The following is a 16137-nucleotide window of genomic DNA, read 5'->3' as shown; positions in this document are numbered from 1 at the left end:
TTTAAAATTCCCTTTTTTTCGAAGCACAAAAATTGTAAATTAAATCCAATTTTTATTCAGCCAAAAAAGTGCTCCCCCCCTCTCCAACCATTCATGGCATATTTCTTTCATATTTCAGTTGCAGTTTCATTGCTTTTTCATTCAGCGCCAGGCCCTGGCAGGACTCTTGTTACAAATGCAATAATTTCTCGGCTACAATCCGCGTGGCTCCAAATAATTATCGCTTAATGATGTGAAATGGCAATACAGCGACGAGGACTCTACATAAATTGTGATGCATTTTTTTTTGGCACTGCCACTGGGGCTGGCACTGGTTTGGCACTGACTCGTCTGAAATCTCAGTTCAACGAACCCCCCCCCCCCCCCCTCCAGAAACCGAGACCGAAACCGAATTGCATATGGCAATGTTTTAATGTACACCTACTTGTATTTATGGCACTGCCTCTGGCCAAAATGGAATCAAATTGAAATGGTTTTGCACATAAATTAAATTGCTCAAGTCGGGGGAAAGATGATTCCATCAGGGGGGGGGGACCAAAGCAGAGCAGAGCAGAGCAGACAATTGTTTGGCTATAATTGAAATGTGATTTATATGGCATTTATTTAAAGTGCAGTGGACAGTGGGCAGTGGGCGTGGCCGTGGGGCAGTGCGGTTGCAAGAAAAAACCCAATTAGAGCCCTAATTAATTTATTTGCCCAACAAGCCATGTTTGCCCGCAAACTCATTAACTTGTCACATGTAATCAGTGCCGTCCAGTGGCTGCTGCAGTCGCATTCCCCCCCCAAAAAAAACGGAAGGGAGGGAGGGAGCTAGGAGTCCTAAAAACTGCAAAAACTGAAAAACTAAAATTGAAACTAACTGACCAGCAATGCAGCCAGTCGGGAGTGTGGCAGGACATGGAGGGAGCTGGCAGTCGCAGGACAGAGGCCACGGAGGACATGGAACATCGACATGGACATGGACATGGGGACCCTGAGCAAACTTTGCAACGTTGCTGGCTCTCTCAACTTTTAAGTGAGTGACTTATTTTTTGTGCTCCCCTCTGCCCGGCACGCAGTGGGTGACGATGAGTGGGCGGCGGCAGGGAGGGGAGTCCTTAGAGATGCGAAACTTTTAAATCGATGCTCGGGCAAAGTGGCTTCGTCATCGACAACACAAACACCAGGCCTCAAACTCGATTGAGGCCCCCCCATCTCCCACTTTTGAGCAGAAAATTGGAGCAAATTCCTCTTCATTTGGCATTATAATTAAAAATCTGCAAGTTTTCAGTGACGTCGCATAAGTAGTGCCACTGTTAGTGGCAGTGGCAGTGCCTGTGGCCCTAATGCCTCTCTGATGGCAACTGACACGTGTAAGCGGTGGTTCAGAGGCGCAGAGAAGCTCACAGAGAAAAGATTGCCCTGTCATCGACATCGAGAGTTCATCATCATCAGCATCAGGCGCTGCAGCAGGTGGGCAGGTGGCATGTGGCATGGGGCAGGTGGGAGTAGCCGCATCATCGGTGCCCAGCGTCGTATGACCACAAAATTTAACCCCGTCCATGGATAATTTTGTCAAAATGCAACGATTCGATATTGAAAGCGTGCCCGTAGAGGGGGTGGGAGGGCGGCACAGTCGTGTGGCAAGTGCCTGTCTGCCTCTGTGTGCGTTCGTTTGTTTGTGTGCGCTGCATATTGATGGCGTGATTTGCATTTGAATATGCGGCCAGCATGGCGTCGTCCTGTCCTGCATCCTCTCTTTGGTGTCCTCCCTCCGCCTGTCCCTGCCACTGGAGGCATGTCCGTGGTGGTAGTCTTCTTCTGCTTATTGTTGTTGCTGTTGTTGTGGCTGTTGTGCATATTGCGCTTCGCAATTTTCACACGTTGATAAACTTGTTTCAATGCTGAACAGTCCCACCCGCCCACACCCGCTACACCGAAAGAAAGCCCACAAAAATCCACGAGGATTGTGCGATAGCTCCTGGAAATTCCCCCTGAAAATTGCCCATTTTCTTGGAGTGTAACACAAGCAGCAACAAATGTGGCAGCCGCTGTTGTTGTTGCACCTGCTTGCCTCGCTTATTGCTGTCTGTCCGCCACATCATTGGCATACTGCATCCAGCCTCGTCCTTTCGTTGCACGAAATTTGTTTTTTAAGCAAATGCGTTTAATTGCCAGAGAAAAAGTCCTGGCTGGTCGACAGGTAAGTCCTTTGTTGTTCCCATCGAAGTATTGTTGCATAATTTTGGTCCCTTGCTCGTTGGCACCGTGGCAGCTCTGGTTCCGTGTCCGACATCCTGGCTATGGAGCCTCGTCCTCGTCCTGGTCCTGCTTCTGCTGCGCCTAATTGCATTGCTTTGTTGTTGTTTCTGTGCATTATTGGCGCCGCATGCTTATTGCCTTTCCTCTCTCCCCCTCTCCCTCTCCTTCTGTGATGGCGAATTTTTCCATTGGTGGCAAGCGCGGAAGTTGCAGCATTGATTGGTAATTGCCAAAATTGGAAAACGCCGATCGAAACAGCCCGATTATTGCACAAACATCGTTAATGCGTCTAATTGTTGATATTGGAGGCCAAGAGAACGGCAAATACGAGTCCGTTTGTGTCAGCGCTGTTGGTTTTTGGCTCATTATTCAGAACGACAAAATGGGTGGCATTGGGGGAAACTGCATACGACTTAACCAACATTTTCGTATGTTAGAGGTTATTGTTTTTGCTATCAAAAGGCAGCACGAAATACTCTTAATAATGCTTGTCTTTGCAGGTGTGCTTTGAGTCCTGTGTGCCTCTTGGAAAGCCATCATCTCGATCACTATAGTGGTGGCACTTACTCCCAAGAGGGAGGGGGCGAAGAGCCCCTTCTAATGGCGCCTACTGCCTGCATACCTCATGTGTTAATAGATAGATCTATGTATAGGATTCTGAAGGTCGCACCGCTCAAAGCTCTAGGCGTCCTTTCTCTCTAGTGGCCTCCTTCGAGGCCATGAGGTGTTCATGGGGAGACCTGTGGCGGTTTGTTGTCCTCCTTCAAAAGGACTCTATTTTGTTCGTTTGAACCACCGACAAAAGCTTCCTTCTTCATTGAAAATATTCTTTCTTCCACAACAAATTCAGCAAAACAAACCGAAGGACCTCCCTCCCCACCCAATTATGCTGGCAAATCCCTTACTCTTTCCATTGATTGAAAATTTCCTGCCGCTTGGATGTCTTTATTTTTGAGCTAAAGTTTTCCTTTCATTTCAGCTAACGACTTGGCCATTAAGTCATTACGATTCATCAGCTCCCAATCAGAGTTCACAAAAGACTAGCGTACCCGTGCCCAAGCCCACTGCAGACCGGGAGGACCCCTGCTGAGTGCACCATTGTCTGATGGGGACAATTCATCAGGTCGTTTTGGGCCATTTCGGGGTAGCCACCCCGCCGTGCCTTTCTGCGCGGGCCCGCAGGTGTGGTGCTCAATAAACAGCATAATGGCTATCGGTGACCGCAGGGTACGTGGCGCTGGCGGTGGCGCGGGCGAGGGTCAAAGGTCGCCAGGGCGGCCAGCTGGGTGCCATAACTCATGACTCAAGAAATTACGCAGCCGAGGCAATAAAAAAAAGTTTGCTTTTTCGACTGGCAAAAGATGGGCCAAGAACCTCCATTATCATTGGGCATATTAAAACTTTTGATGTTGCTCAAATTATTTCTGGAAATTGATGCCCAAGGATTAACTTTACCCAGAGACACGCCACGGCAGGGCACGACAGGACAGGACAGCGTACAGAAAAAGTTAAAGAAATATATAATAAAGGACATATCCATCCCCGGTCCTGGCCCCCAGCCCGAGGAGCGGCCACATCAAACAACTGTGGAGCACACCGCTGGGACCAGCAGTCCTGGTGGGAGTCCTCCTCCGCAACACCTCTACAACTACGTGCGGCTTCTGCTGCGGCTGATGATGATGATGATGAGCGATGATGATGAATTCCTTTGCCTTCCCGCCACTCGCTGCTCTGCGGTTTGTGTGGTTTTCGGCGATAAATTTACTGCCCAGGAAAACGCTTTTTGCGTTCACTTTCATGTTACCATTTTACGTACTCGCATAGTTCCCGAGTCCCCAGACTACGGCCCGACTGGGGGGTGGCGGAAGACACGCCACTACTCATCAGCTCCAAGCAATTCGCGTAACTTTTTCCCCCGAAAGAAAAGCAAAAAGAAAAAAGGCAACAGAAACGAGAAACGAGAAAGCTGTAAAGAGAAGTTGCCCGGCAAAGGCAGAGGCACAGGCAGAGCCAAAGGCCGAGAGTCATTCACATTACAAAGAAGTTTTCATTTCCCAACGCCGCCGCAGGACATTATTTCTTCAACGTGCCACACCCCCCCCCTGGATACCCTGCCCTCCTCACGCGTCCTCCTACTCTATTTAGGAGAACTCATGGCCTGTCAGGCCTTTGCCATGAATATGTCTCCATCTTTGCTCTGCGTTTTTCTATGCTCCTTTTTTTTTTGCTTTGTGTGGACTTTTCTTTTGCTCGTTTTGTTGCCGTTTCTGTTCCCTTTTAAATGCTTTTTGTTGCAGTTGTCACAAAACTTTGCGATAAACTTGTGATAGAACTTATGACAGGTGTCTGTAGTATCTCTCTGCGGACCCCTGCCATCGCTTTTCTGGAAGCTCTCTTTCTGGAATATGCAATTATTCATTTCAGAGCAACTAATGATGCAATTATATAGGGGCCAATGCAGGGGGTGGGCTGGGGGGAGGAAGTGCTGCCAACTTCTGATCTTCCCAGAAGGAATGCCCAGATAATAGAGCTCATTTGGCTGTCCAGCAAAGGTGCAAATTAAAAGGGTGTCAGAGATGAAGTTTAGTCTGAGAAAAAGCTGAATAATTTAATCTTTGGGATCCCCACACCTCTCTCCCTTCTGCTGCTCTCCCTCATGCCAAATGGCTCTTTCTTTTACGATTATCCCACGACAATTATCAAATCCCTTTGATATCCCTGCGCATATGTTTTCGCATTCGCCTTTTATGGCATTGCTCGGCTCTTAATCTTTTTGCCAGGGCTATCATACTCGTATTCATTCATTTATTCGTTTGTTCATTCGTTCTGGCCGCTTGGCTGCTGGGGCCATTTTTTTATTGCACTTTTTCCTCTCTCATGGCTGCGATTCTTCTTTGGGCTTGTGTGCTCCCTTCCGATCTGTTTTTATGGCGCCCTGCCACGCCCCGCACTTGAGTTGGGGCCCCCGCCCTGGAGTCGGCTCCCTTCGTTACGAGGTGCTAAATCAAGTTAACGTTTAAGTGGCCGTTTAGTGCCTATGCCGGGCTCTCCACTCCACCATTATCAGTGCCTGTATCTGTATCTGTATCTGTATCTGTATCTGTAGCCTTGTTTGATCCTCCGCCTGTTCTCCGCTGCATCCCCCCATCCTTCAGTCCCGTCCCTTCGTCCCTTTATTATTATTTCTGCCTTTTGTCATAAAGAGTTTTTCTTTTAGCGTTTCGCCTTTCGGTGCTTTTTATTGACTGTAAAGTTTATATTTTATTTATTTTATTTTTTTTAATATTTTCTTTATGCCCCTCCCCCCCATCCACCCATCCATCCTTTGGCGTTCTATTACCACCCACTGCTTGTAATTGTTTTTTAAACAAAGTTTATAACTTTTTTCTCTTTCTTTCAGCCTCGTCATCGTCATTGTTGTTGTTGTTGTTGTTGTTGCTGTTTTCTTTTCTTTTTGAGCTTTTCCTTGGTTTGTTTTTCCGTTTTGTGTGCATTTTAATTTGCTTGTCTGCCTTTTAATGGCAGTTGTTATGCAATTTTTGCCGCTAGAACAGACTCCAAAAGGCAAAAGTGCAATTCCTTTTCCCCCCTTTGCCACCCCCTCTACCCGTTTTGTAATATTTCTTGCTACTTTTATTGCGAGCAAAATGGCAAATAACTAATTAAAAATATGTTTCTTGCATGAATGATGGGGGGATAGGGATGGGGGATGCTACTGTCATTAAAGTTCGACCGTACAAAAGGGGGAGGCAGGAATCCTTATAAAGAATATTCCAATAGGCCTATTCTTCCACTAGACCTAAAGATTCGTGCCTCCCCCTAATTATAAACAATATTCCAATAGGTCTCTTTTTCCAGGTCTTTTCCTCATCCAAAATTGGCATCAATTCATTCCAGATTCCCGCACTTTCTGCAGCCTTCCATTGTATTATTTCCCCCTCACACATTCGATGGTTTCCGCCCCCCTCAAGGTCATCTTTTTGGGGACTTTTACAGCTGAAAATCAGGGCAAGTAGATGCCGCAACGACCACGTCCTTCAGGGCTTCAGTCCTTCAGCCATTTGTAATTTTCAATTTCAATTCCAGTGCCTCTCTCGCGTACTTGTATGTACATTTCAATTGCATTTACGTAATCAACGAACACGCACCCCATCTGTGCCGGGGCAGGGGGGAAGTCCCGCTTTTCCAGGCATTCCATTATTGATGCTCTGCCTCGCTCCACGCCCCCTCGCTCCCTTGCTCCCTCGCTCCTTGTCGTCGTCGTTGCTGTGCCACTTGCTTGGGCTTGTGGCTGTTGCTACTGTGTGTTTTTTTTTGTTTGTTTGCCGAGTTGAATGAACATATTTCGCCTTGACATACATTGCATTGTTAGCAAACAAGAGTGTCAGAACAGATGGGGGCCATGCCCAACCCAGGCCCCCCGCCCACTTGAATGTGCAGCCACAGAGATTCCGCCTGCTTCTTCGGTGGGCTTCAGGGGCTCGACATGTGCCCCATGTGGCTGTCCATGGGTGTGCGCGCCTAGTTTTTGTTCAAACAACACGAAGCTTGTACAAGAAAACCAACAGCGGCTACATCACCAGCAACGACAGCAACAATAATGACATTCTGACTGACTGACAGACAGACAGACAGACAAGAGTAACAAGAACACAAGCCCATAAGACAGTTGGACAGAAGCTGTAAGAGATAGAGGGGGGGCTTGAGGAGAAACTTTATTGCCAACAATAGCAACATCAAACAGCAGGAGAAAAGGCGGCCATCTGACCATGATCGAAGCAATAGATACTCTAGAAGATCAATCGTAGATGTGGAGATGGTTCATGAGAGAGAGGGAAGCCATTTTGAACTGAATAGAAGAGAACTGTACCTTATAATGACTTGAATGTGCTGCAGTCTCTGCCTGTAGCCTGCCTGGAGATACCCCTTTTATTAGGGCATTGAAACTTCGATTTCAACATCTAGAACAAGGTTTACTCGTACCAAGCCTTGTTCGCCAACTTTCTGCATTGCTTGTTTGCTTAGGCTTCTGTTCCTTCTGCTCCTTCTGCTCCTTCTGCTCCTTGTGGTCCTTCTGGTCCTTCTGCTGCTCCTGCTGCAGATGCACCGACAACAGACAGCCGACACTGAAGTCTGGTCAACAAATACTTAACATTACAATCCTCAGTATTTACTCGAACTTGTTGCAATTTGTTGTTACTGCAATTAAGATGCCAGGCGAAAATAGTGGAACAAGACAGACAGCCACAGTGATTGTGTGAATCAAGTGGATTGGGGCCTTGGATTGTTATATATTAATCTAAGGATTTCTCCTATCGGAGAGGGAGGAAGTAGCGATTCCTGGGGCTTAACATTGTGGAGAAAAATGCAGAATCTCGCGGTCTATATGGCCATGTCGATCAAAGGAACGCTCGGAAGAGCTACATATATAGACTCAGCGGGGTCTAGTGCTTTGGAGATGATAGAGGCATCACGGGACATGCCTCTAGACTGTCAATCCCTTACAAAATCTTCAGCAGAAGTTGCCGGGACTTCCCCACTTCTTCTGTCATTGCCCAGCCCAGACTTCGGCTTCTTTCCTTAGGGACATTTCAGACCCTTCCAAAATCAAGCCAGGGATCCTGCCCTGACACACCAGGGCTTAGGCAATGAAGTCCCAGGAAGCTGTGGGAAGGATCGTTCCTCTGCCCAAACTATTAATCGACTTCAAAGACGTTTCCACTGGTAGTGGAATCCAAATCAAAATTGAAATTCTTGAGTTGATTTCCCCTTCAATCTACTCGTATTTACACACACAGCCAATGCATCATTAACTGCTTGCAAATTGGCTAGAAATAAAATCTCAAATAAATTTGTTAAGTCTCCCAAAGCAGCCATGGGACTGGGGAAGAGTTTTGCTGCCTAAAAAACACAGACACATCGTATTCGTATTCGTAGGATATATAAAGGATATTGGTGTTACGGTCAATTGCAGAAACCAATCAACTTTGAAGGTTCTTTATGGGCAAAGGGCTTATGCCTGAATGGAGATGCAGTCCACACACACACACACAGAGAGAGAGAGAGAGAGAGAGAGTCTATGTGGTGCCACAGAGAAAGAGAGAGAGAGAGAGAGCGGTTGACTGACAGCTGCACTCATTGAGGCAATTTGCTTAAGTTACAAATTGAAATATTTGCATTTTATCTTAGAAATGCAAATTCCCCCGCACCCCGCACCCCGGCACCCTGCACCGCCCCCACGTACGGGCGGCTGTACGGGTATCTGTGCAAACAATGCCAAACAAATTGGCTATTCAAATCCGCAGACGCCGCACCGAGTCTCCACACGAGTTGGAGGCTCTCTAAGATGTGCCCCGACAGGAGGCACAAGGCGGCAGGGGGGGGCGGCTGGCGGGCGGGCGGGCGTTGCACAGCGGCTGGTTGGGGTTACAATTTATGCGTTTGGCCCCCGGGAACGTTGAATGCATTTTGCAATTTTCATGGCCTGCCTCCTTTTTTCTCCTTTGAGTAGGGTATTCTTCCTTTGATCAGAAGTTGGCGATGCACAAAGGGGAAGAAATTTAGATCGTCAGAGCAGCGTAATCTTGTTAGGAATCCAGTATATGTTGGGATCCACAGAAAGTTTCCCAAAGGACGAGCCTTTTCTTGGTGCCATAGAGTATTCCCTGGTTCGTTCTCAGTTTTTGCTGTGGGTTTTTTGCTGTCTCGGCTGCAACTCACTTGGCAGGTCCTTCTGCAAGTTCCTCCTGCCGCTGCTGCAACAAAAAAGCCATTAAGATTACTTTCTACGGCCAGATTTGGGGGTGGGGACGAGCCCGACGAGCCTCATGCAAACGACAGACGGAAGAGCAGCGTCAGAGGCGGGTCCGAAGCCCTGCTGATGAGATTTTGCCACCCCCAAACGCACCACCCACCTACGCATCGTGCACTCCTAGGAGCCGTGGCAGGATGATGCGGCAAGGATGATAGTGGTGGGGTGGTGGGATATGGGATATACAAAAGGCTTGGGGAAAGCCCAGGCTCCAATAAATGCCAAGCGTTCGCCCATAAAGTAAACGATTGATGAGGTTAGGAATCTGAACAGCACTTCAACACAATGCCACGCCCACTCTACGCCACACCACACACTGGCTTGGAGCACACTTTGTTGCTTCATTTAACTGCAATCGTTGCAAATTTTTTACCAGCAAATTGTTCTTACGAGCTAACTGCACGGAAGGAAGGGATACAGCCTCCGAGGAGGCTGTGGACGAGCACAGCTTAGGGGAATGCATAGCTGATGTAATTAGGTCGGGTTTTAGGATCGTATCTAATGGATTGCTGGAACATATTACAGTCGGATCAGTCGGTATAGCTGGAATGAATGGTCGATTGGCTCTTTGAACACCTGGCTTTCGATCAGTCTTTCGTGATGCATCCTTTCGTGATTGCTGGTCGCCTTTCCACTGGTTTATCCACTGGCTTTAAGCAAAACTAAGGGCAATACAGCCCTGAAATTTCCGTTCACCTTAAAACCAAAAAATGTCAACATAATTCAAGCCGAAAATTCAAAGATGTCTTCACTTATTTTCGTCTATTTGGCCATTTCGCTGGGCTCGGCGTTGGCAGCCGAGTTCAATCCCTTTCTCGATTTGGAATGTGTGGATTGCAAGGAGGCCTGTGGTGTACGCTCGACCGGAAGCAGCTGCCTCTCCCTGGATCGCCAAAGAGCCCTCAGGACTTTTTCTCCGGCAAACTTGACGCGCATGACCTTGGACCATTATCATCATCTGCAAAAGTGCATACCCAAGGACGAGGTCATAAGAGGTGCTATGTCGGGTAGGCTGATTGTTGGGCTAGCAAAGTAATCTTTCGCTTTTCAGAGGAGAAGCCCGATTTCTGCTGTGCCTGGTCGCCGCAGCTGGGCTGCCAATTGATCAAGCGGATCAGTGGCACCCAGAGAACCTGTGATTCCTGCAAGGCCCTGACCCAGGACTCGCCCGAGATCGAGCTTTGTCCCTGCAAGGCAGCCCACGTAAAACTGTGCAGTGCTCTCCTCCTCCTCTTGCTCATGATGGGTATTATCTACCCCTACATTTAGGCATCCACACCTGATTGTTCAACAAAGCAGTCCACACACATTTCTCGCTCGAATTGGTGTCAATAAATCTGTCAAAAGTCATGGAGATTTCCTTTATTTTCATCGTATCTGCTTTACTGATGGGCACATCGGCCTACAATCCGTACGATAATATGATATGTCTGGACTGCGGGGACCTGTGTCCGGTTCGCAGACGAGGAACCAGTTGCCGCACGGCTCCGAAAAACATTGCCGCATGGAAAAGCAGGGAAAGAGGTCTAGCACGGATAAATACCACGCATCTGGTGTGCGTGCCAGACGATCTCAGGCTCGTGGGTAAGTCAGGGCAGTCCACACATTGATCCTCATTGATCTTCCCCTCGCACGGCAGAAGTGGATCCCGCCTTCTGTTGCATTTGGGCCCCGGAATTCGGCTGCCGCCTGGTGCGATCCATCTTGGACGATCACATCCAGTGTAGAAGGTGCTACAATCCGAAAAGGAAACGACGGGGATATACCCTATGCCCCTGTAAAGGATATCAGGGAAAGGCCTGCAATGGACTATTGGCTTTTGTCATTATCCTTCCACAGATGGCGCGACTTTTAAGCTGAATAAAAGGGAAGGTGTGCTCCTGCCTTTGCCCTTTTGTGGGTCTCATTTCTATCAAAATAAGGATACAGATTGAGGGAGGTTTTTGTAAACCACAACGTAGGGCCTCTCTAATGTCTGCTTGCCGATTGATTCCCGGGCAAATAAATTTCCATATCTGAAATTGTCACTTTTGCCTTTCGGTGTTTTCTGGTAATTTCCACAAAATTTCCTTTAATGGCTTTCTTTTTTTTTTTGCAATGGCAAGGCAAGGCATTTTCAATTCAAAAGCAAATTGTCTTTTATTTCAAGCTCATTAGCTTTTAATGCAATTTTATGCGGCCCAATGCCTCTGAATTTCGTCGCCACGTGCCACACACACAATGGCTAGAAAGGGAATCGCTGGCTCTCTGTGGAGCAGGGCAGGGCAGGGCAGGGCAGGTGGAGCGAGAGAGAGAGAGAGAGAGACATCCGCACATCGTTTGCATTACATTTATATCATTTCATATATGGAGATTCCGAGAAACAGAATGTGTGTCTCTCTGTCTCTGTCTCTCTGTCTCCCTGTCTCTGTCACCATATGTTTTGTGGATTTACAAAATTGACTTTTGTCGTCATGAATTAATTTTTCTTCTGTGTGTGTGTGTGTTTCTGTGGCAGGCTCCACTCCCCCCACAAACTGTTTCTGTATCTGTATCTTGTGGCAATGTTCTTTTTGGCATTTCTGCGCCTTGGCCTGGAAGAAGCTTTAACATTTTATGTAAATTTTGTAAAATATTTATGGAAATGTAGCAGATTGTGACTGGCGAGGCGACTGCGTCAAAATGGCAGACAAGTAAATACATTTACATAAGCACACACTCACATGACTTCTCTCTCTAAATTTCTCTGGTTGCGTGTCTCTCTCTCTCTCTCTATCTCTGATATCAGGAGAGCAGACCAGAAGACATCAGCATAAATTTTAAATAACTGCTACACCGAAAAGGGAATATTAAATGTTGTTTTGGGTGATAGACAGCCAGTCCGTGTACTAAATGCCTTGCTTTTCCCAAATATATTTTATTCCAACAAAATCTTTGGGCTCCTCCTCAGCTCCAGTCCCTACCTTTGGGCTCCTTCCGTGAACATGCGACAGATGAAAGGTTAAACCAATTTAAGCATCAGGAGAGAGCCTGGACCTGGCAACAAGAGTTCACTTCACTTGGGCGACCCCACCCGACCCACAGACCGACCCACCGACCGACCTTTTGTTGCTGTCGATGACGTTTGCATTTTCCTTTCAAGAGCTTGCCACGTTGGTTTTTCTCGGCGCTTTTCCAGGTCTAGTCCCGGGCTAGAGCTCAAGTATATATAAATGAATATTTTGCACATTTGAATATAGAGAAGCAAGGACTCGGAGTCCGTAGTCGGAGTCCGTAGTCCGGAGTCTGGCTATCATTTCATTTTACGCTGATGTTGCACTTTTCCTTTTGTGTCCCACAGGGGCAGGGGAGAAACATGTGGCAATATGTAAATGTATTTGCCAAGTGGCAAGGCGACATTTTTATTGAGCTTATCTTGGCTTTCACATTGTCGAAGAGCTCTCTCTCTGTCTGAAAAGCATTTCAGATTCCTCACAAAAAGAGATCGTAAGACAAAGCAGAGATCTCATCGGAAAGTAGTGACACCATTCATGGGTTATTTTTCAAGATTTAAAGGAAAGTTCAAAGGTCTCCCAGAAGGCCATCGAGTGCTGCCACCTTTTGTAAGATTTTTCCTGCCTTTTTTTTGTTTTTGTTTCAGTGCATTTTGAAGCCCGCTGTAGCAGTCGCTCTCCTTTTGCATTGTCCTCCATTATTCTCCGCTTAATTCTATGTATTATTCCGACTGTCTTTCCCTCTCTCTGTCGCGCTGCAGAGTGCTGCCTGACTTCGGGACAACTTCCATTGTCGTGGCTGCATTTAGAATGCATTTTAATTTAGCATCAAACAACTTTGCCATTTCACTGCCTTTCAGAGCTTCATGTCGATTTGCATAGTTGTATTCCTCGTGAACTCCCAAGAGAGCGCACACACACACACACACACACACACACACAGACACACAGCATTCGCATAGATAGGGACACTTTGTTCCATGTTAATATTTCTCACATCTAATAAACTTTTCTCTCGCTCTAGCCCGTTCGTTGTGCCCTCTGCACCTTCCCCCCTCCCCAACCCCTCGTTTATATAATACGCTTAATCAAATGTTTATCTTCACACAGAAGTGGATGGGGGATTGGGGGGGGAGGATCTTGTGATTTTTTCTCATTTATTTTCCTGCGCATAGATTATGTAAATTTTTACTACTTTCACTTCGACATTTTCATTATGTTGGAGCCATAGACAACGGGGCCATCGCCTGTCACTGCTGCCAGCCCCCCACTCCTCCTCTCCTGCTCCTGGCTTGCCTTGAGAGCTGGTGAAAAATTGCGCGCTCATTTTGAAGGAAGAAAAGCAACACGGGAAAAAATGTGCTCAGTGGAACGTATTTAAAATACTTGCACATAATTTATTTTCGCGCGAATACAAATCATTTCATTTTCGTGCAAGTCACGGATGGCGCAAAAGTGTAGCATATCTTACGGCGCCCGAGCCCATTAAAGACAGCTCCCAAGGAGCACCCAGGCAGCCAGGCAGCCAGAAGCAGAGCCTCTGATGATGGTTATATTACATTAACTGCAGGCAGCACCAGCAGCACCACCAGTTCCAACAAATAGTGGCTTCGTGAGCCAAAAGTAAAATGAAAATAAAATGTAGCCTAAAAAAAGGGGCTACAACCTCACACACACACACACACAGGCGCACACAGACCCACAGACTTGAGCGCAATGAATACGTAAAGAGCAGAGAGCGAGAGAAACGGAGGCCTTCGAATGCTCGACCAAGGGAGTGGATTGGAACTTGTACTCTTTTGACATTTTGTTTGATGATAGGTCCCTAAAAACGTGTCATATATTGTACTCGAAGTCGTTTCTCCTTCTCCAAGCCACTCTCCACCGCCCAGTCTGATATTCCCCAGAGCTACCCTCGCTGGAGAGCGTTGAGCGAGTGGCAGGGAATAGGAAACTCCACAGACAGCTGGCAAAACACTTTGTGACGCCTGTAATGGTGTCTGTTTTGGGGCGAGTACACACTCCTCCTGTGTAGGGGCGGGTGGGGGTGGGCCCTGCTCATTAGGATAGTGCAACTCTGCCGGCGAGAGAGTGCAGCAAAAGTTACTCAAATGTCCGGGGCTCACTAAGCGTATGCGTAATTAAATTTCACGTGCGAGGAGCGTAGGAAAAGAAGGCACACAAGGTGTCACAAATGAAACCAGGTTGTCTGCCACATGTAAATACATTCCACGAGCGGGTGTGTGAGGAGCGGGCTATTTGCATTCCATTTAATCCAATCTTAAAGAGCCAGACAGCCGCAGGCCTGTGCAAAAAGTTAAGTGATTGGAAAATCCCATCTCTGGGAGTGTCATGGGTCAGGGTTCACACACCCACACTGTGATATCTGGGCCACAGCTGGTGTGTGTGTGTGTGTGTGTGTGTGTTGGGGGCGCAAACACAAATCAAAGTCACAGGCAATGCCAGTGTTATAATACCCTTATCTGTTATCTTATCAGCCAAAGGACTATCTCTGGCCTGTCCTGTTCTGTCCTGCCCTGCCCTGTCCTGTCCGTTGTTGAGGCTGAACAAGCATCAACAAATGTCTGGCTGTCAGACATCGCCTGTGACACTAATTGCTTGACCTTTTTTCTCTTTTGTTGAGGCACCAGCAGCCGTCCATTGTTGAACTTTGTAGCGCGGCCAGAATTTGCATGCGAACCGCTGACCCGGCGACCAGGCCAGGCACAGCCGTTGACATGGATAAACCACTTCAAGTCAAGTGCACACACAGGGCCAAGTCGTCGTCGTAGCCGCAGCCGCAGCCTCAGCCGCAGCGGCAGTCAGTAACCAGCCAATCAACCGGCTGTCCCCCGATCCCCTATACCCTAGCCTCCTCCTCCTCCTTAAACCTCAGGAAAATCCATTAGAAATTTTCAACAACAAAAAAATATATACTTTTAAGCAGAAAAAGTTCAAGAAGTCATGGGGTAGTCATGGTTGATATAAAGTTGAAATAAATGTTGTTTTTGTTGTTTTAACCGCGTTGACAGTCCTGGCTGAAGAAAAGTTTCTGCGGCAAAAGGCTAACAAGGATTTGCTTTAGGGTTTGAGGGAAAACCAATATTTGAAATAGGAATTAAACAGTTTTCTGCTTTAAGGCGGGGGTGGGGTAGGGTTAAAGTCAGTCCCCTGTTCGTCCACCTGCCACACAGCAGATCTACCCACAACTGTCATTCTAATAAGCCAAGTCCTGTCTACTACACAACCGCCTGCTGCCCGGTCCCTGCTCCTTCGGTGGCAGCTGCTGGCGACAATATGCATGGCACTTATTGCCACTTCAGTTGGCATGCGAACCAGGCTAATAGCCTGGGCCAGGCCATGCCCCCGTATCGCAACACCTCCAGGCTCCAGGCGGCACACCTGCAGCGCTTCAAAAATTTTATTTACTCAAGCTCCAAGCTCCAAGCTCCTTCTCCTCCTCCTGGAAGGAGCATCAACAGGAGCTTCGGTGTCGTACTGGTGACACTTTTTGGTTTTTTATGCTGCACATAGAGCACGGATAGCACTCTAGCCACGTCTCCTGCCGCCTTTCTCTCTGCTGCCACAAGAAATCTCAACTTGCGAGGGCACAAAAAAACAGTGGAAAGAGTTAAGGGGGGTGGAGGGGGACGGGGGAGGGGGAGAAGCCGTTACTTGGCTGCTGCCGCGTGTCCAAAAATCTCTGCAAACAGATACAGTTGCAGTGGCACTTGCACCGTGTTGCACCGTTGCAAGCTGTTTCATTGCCTCCAACTGCAGACTGCATATTAAATCTATGTGGCACGTTGCACGTTGCACGGTGCAGTATGCAGAGTATCATAACCCCTGGAATCTGCTTAAAATTTATGCACTTGTGGGATTTTTATATTGCACTTGCACTAGTCGCTCTCCCTCTCTCTCTCTCTCTCTCCCTGTCTCTTTCTCAGCATTTTCTGTGCTTTTCATTTTGTTTTATATTCAGTTTTTGTTGGTCGCATAAAAATAATGTGGCACCTTGATATATGAATATGTTTGCTCCACTTTTATAAGATTTATTTAAGCCAGGGCCCAAAAAGGTGTGTAAAAAAAAGGAAGAAGAGTGGGTTTTGGGGA

General features: G+C 47.4%; 1 protein-coding gene and 1 long non-coding RNA gene across 3 annotated transcripts in view; one reads left to right on the top strand and one right to left on the bottom strand.

Annotated features, from left to right (window-relative positions):
- Nucleotides 1–16137, bottom strand: part of LOC117184015 (uncharacterized) — a 72261-nt gene that overhangs the window by 18405 nt on the left and 37719 nt on the right. The window lies entirely within an intron of this gene.
- LOC6902948 (uncharacterized) lies at nucleotides 9709–11079 on the top strand. Of its 2 annotated transcripts, XM_015180587.2 has the most exons (3): nucleotides 9709–10047; nucleotides 10104–10636; nucleotides 10692–11079. In XM_015180587.2, the coding sequence occupies exons 2-3, from the start codon at nucleotides 10402–10404 to the stop codon at nucleotides 10910–10912; spliced, it is 456 nt and encodes a 151-aa protein (XP_015036073.2). In that variant the 5' UTR covers nucleotides 9709–10047; nucleotides 10104–10401; the 3' UTR covers nucleotides 10913–11079. The 2 variants fall into 2 exon arrangements, with proteins under 2 accessions (XP_015036073.2, XP_002132674.2); XM_002132638.3 differs by lacking the exon at nucleotides 10692–11079 and having other exon boundaries at nucleotides 9724–10047; nucleotides 10104–10406.

The sequence above is a fragment of the Drosophila pseudoobscura genome, chromosome 4 (genome assembly GCF_009870125.1).
Source record: "Drosophila pseudoobscura strain MV-25-SWS-2005 chromosome 4, UCI_Dpse_MV25, whole genome shotgun sequence".
Lineage (NCBI taxonomy): Eukaryota > Metazoa > Arthropoda > Insecta > Diptera > Drosophilidae > Drosophila > Drosophila pseudoobscura.
Note: the sequence above shows the minus strand (reverse complement) of the source record. Positions and strands in the feature narration are given on the sequence as shown.

Excerpts from the sequence above, each read along its gene's own strand:
- LOC6902948 (XM_002132638.3), top strand. The coding sequence starts at position 9,795 with ATGTCTTCACTTATTTTCGTCTATTTGGCCATTTCGCTGGGCTCGGCG. Across the intron at positions 10,048-10,103 it reads CAAGGACGAGGTCATAAGAG|AGGAGAAGCCCGATTTCTGC; the intron begins GTGCTATGTCGG and ends TTCGCTTTTCAG.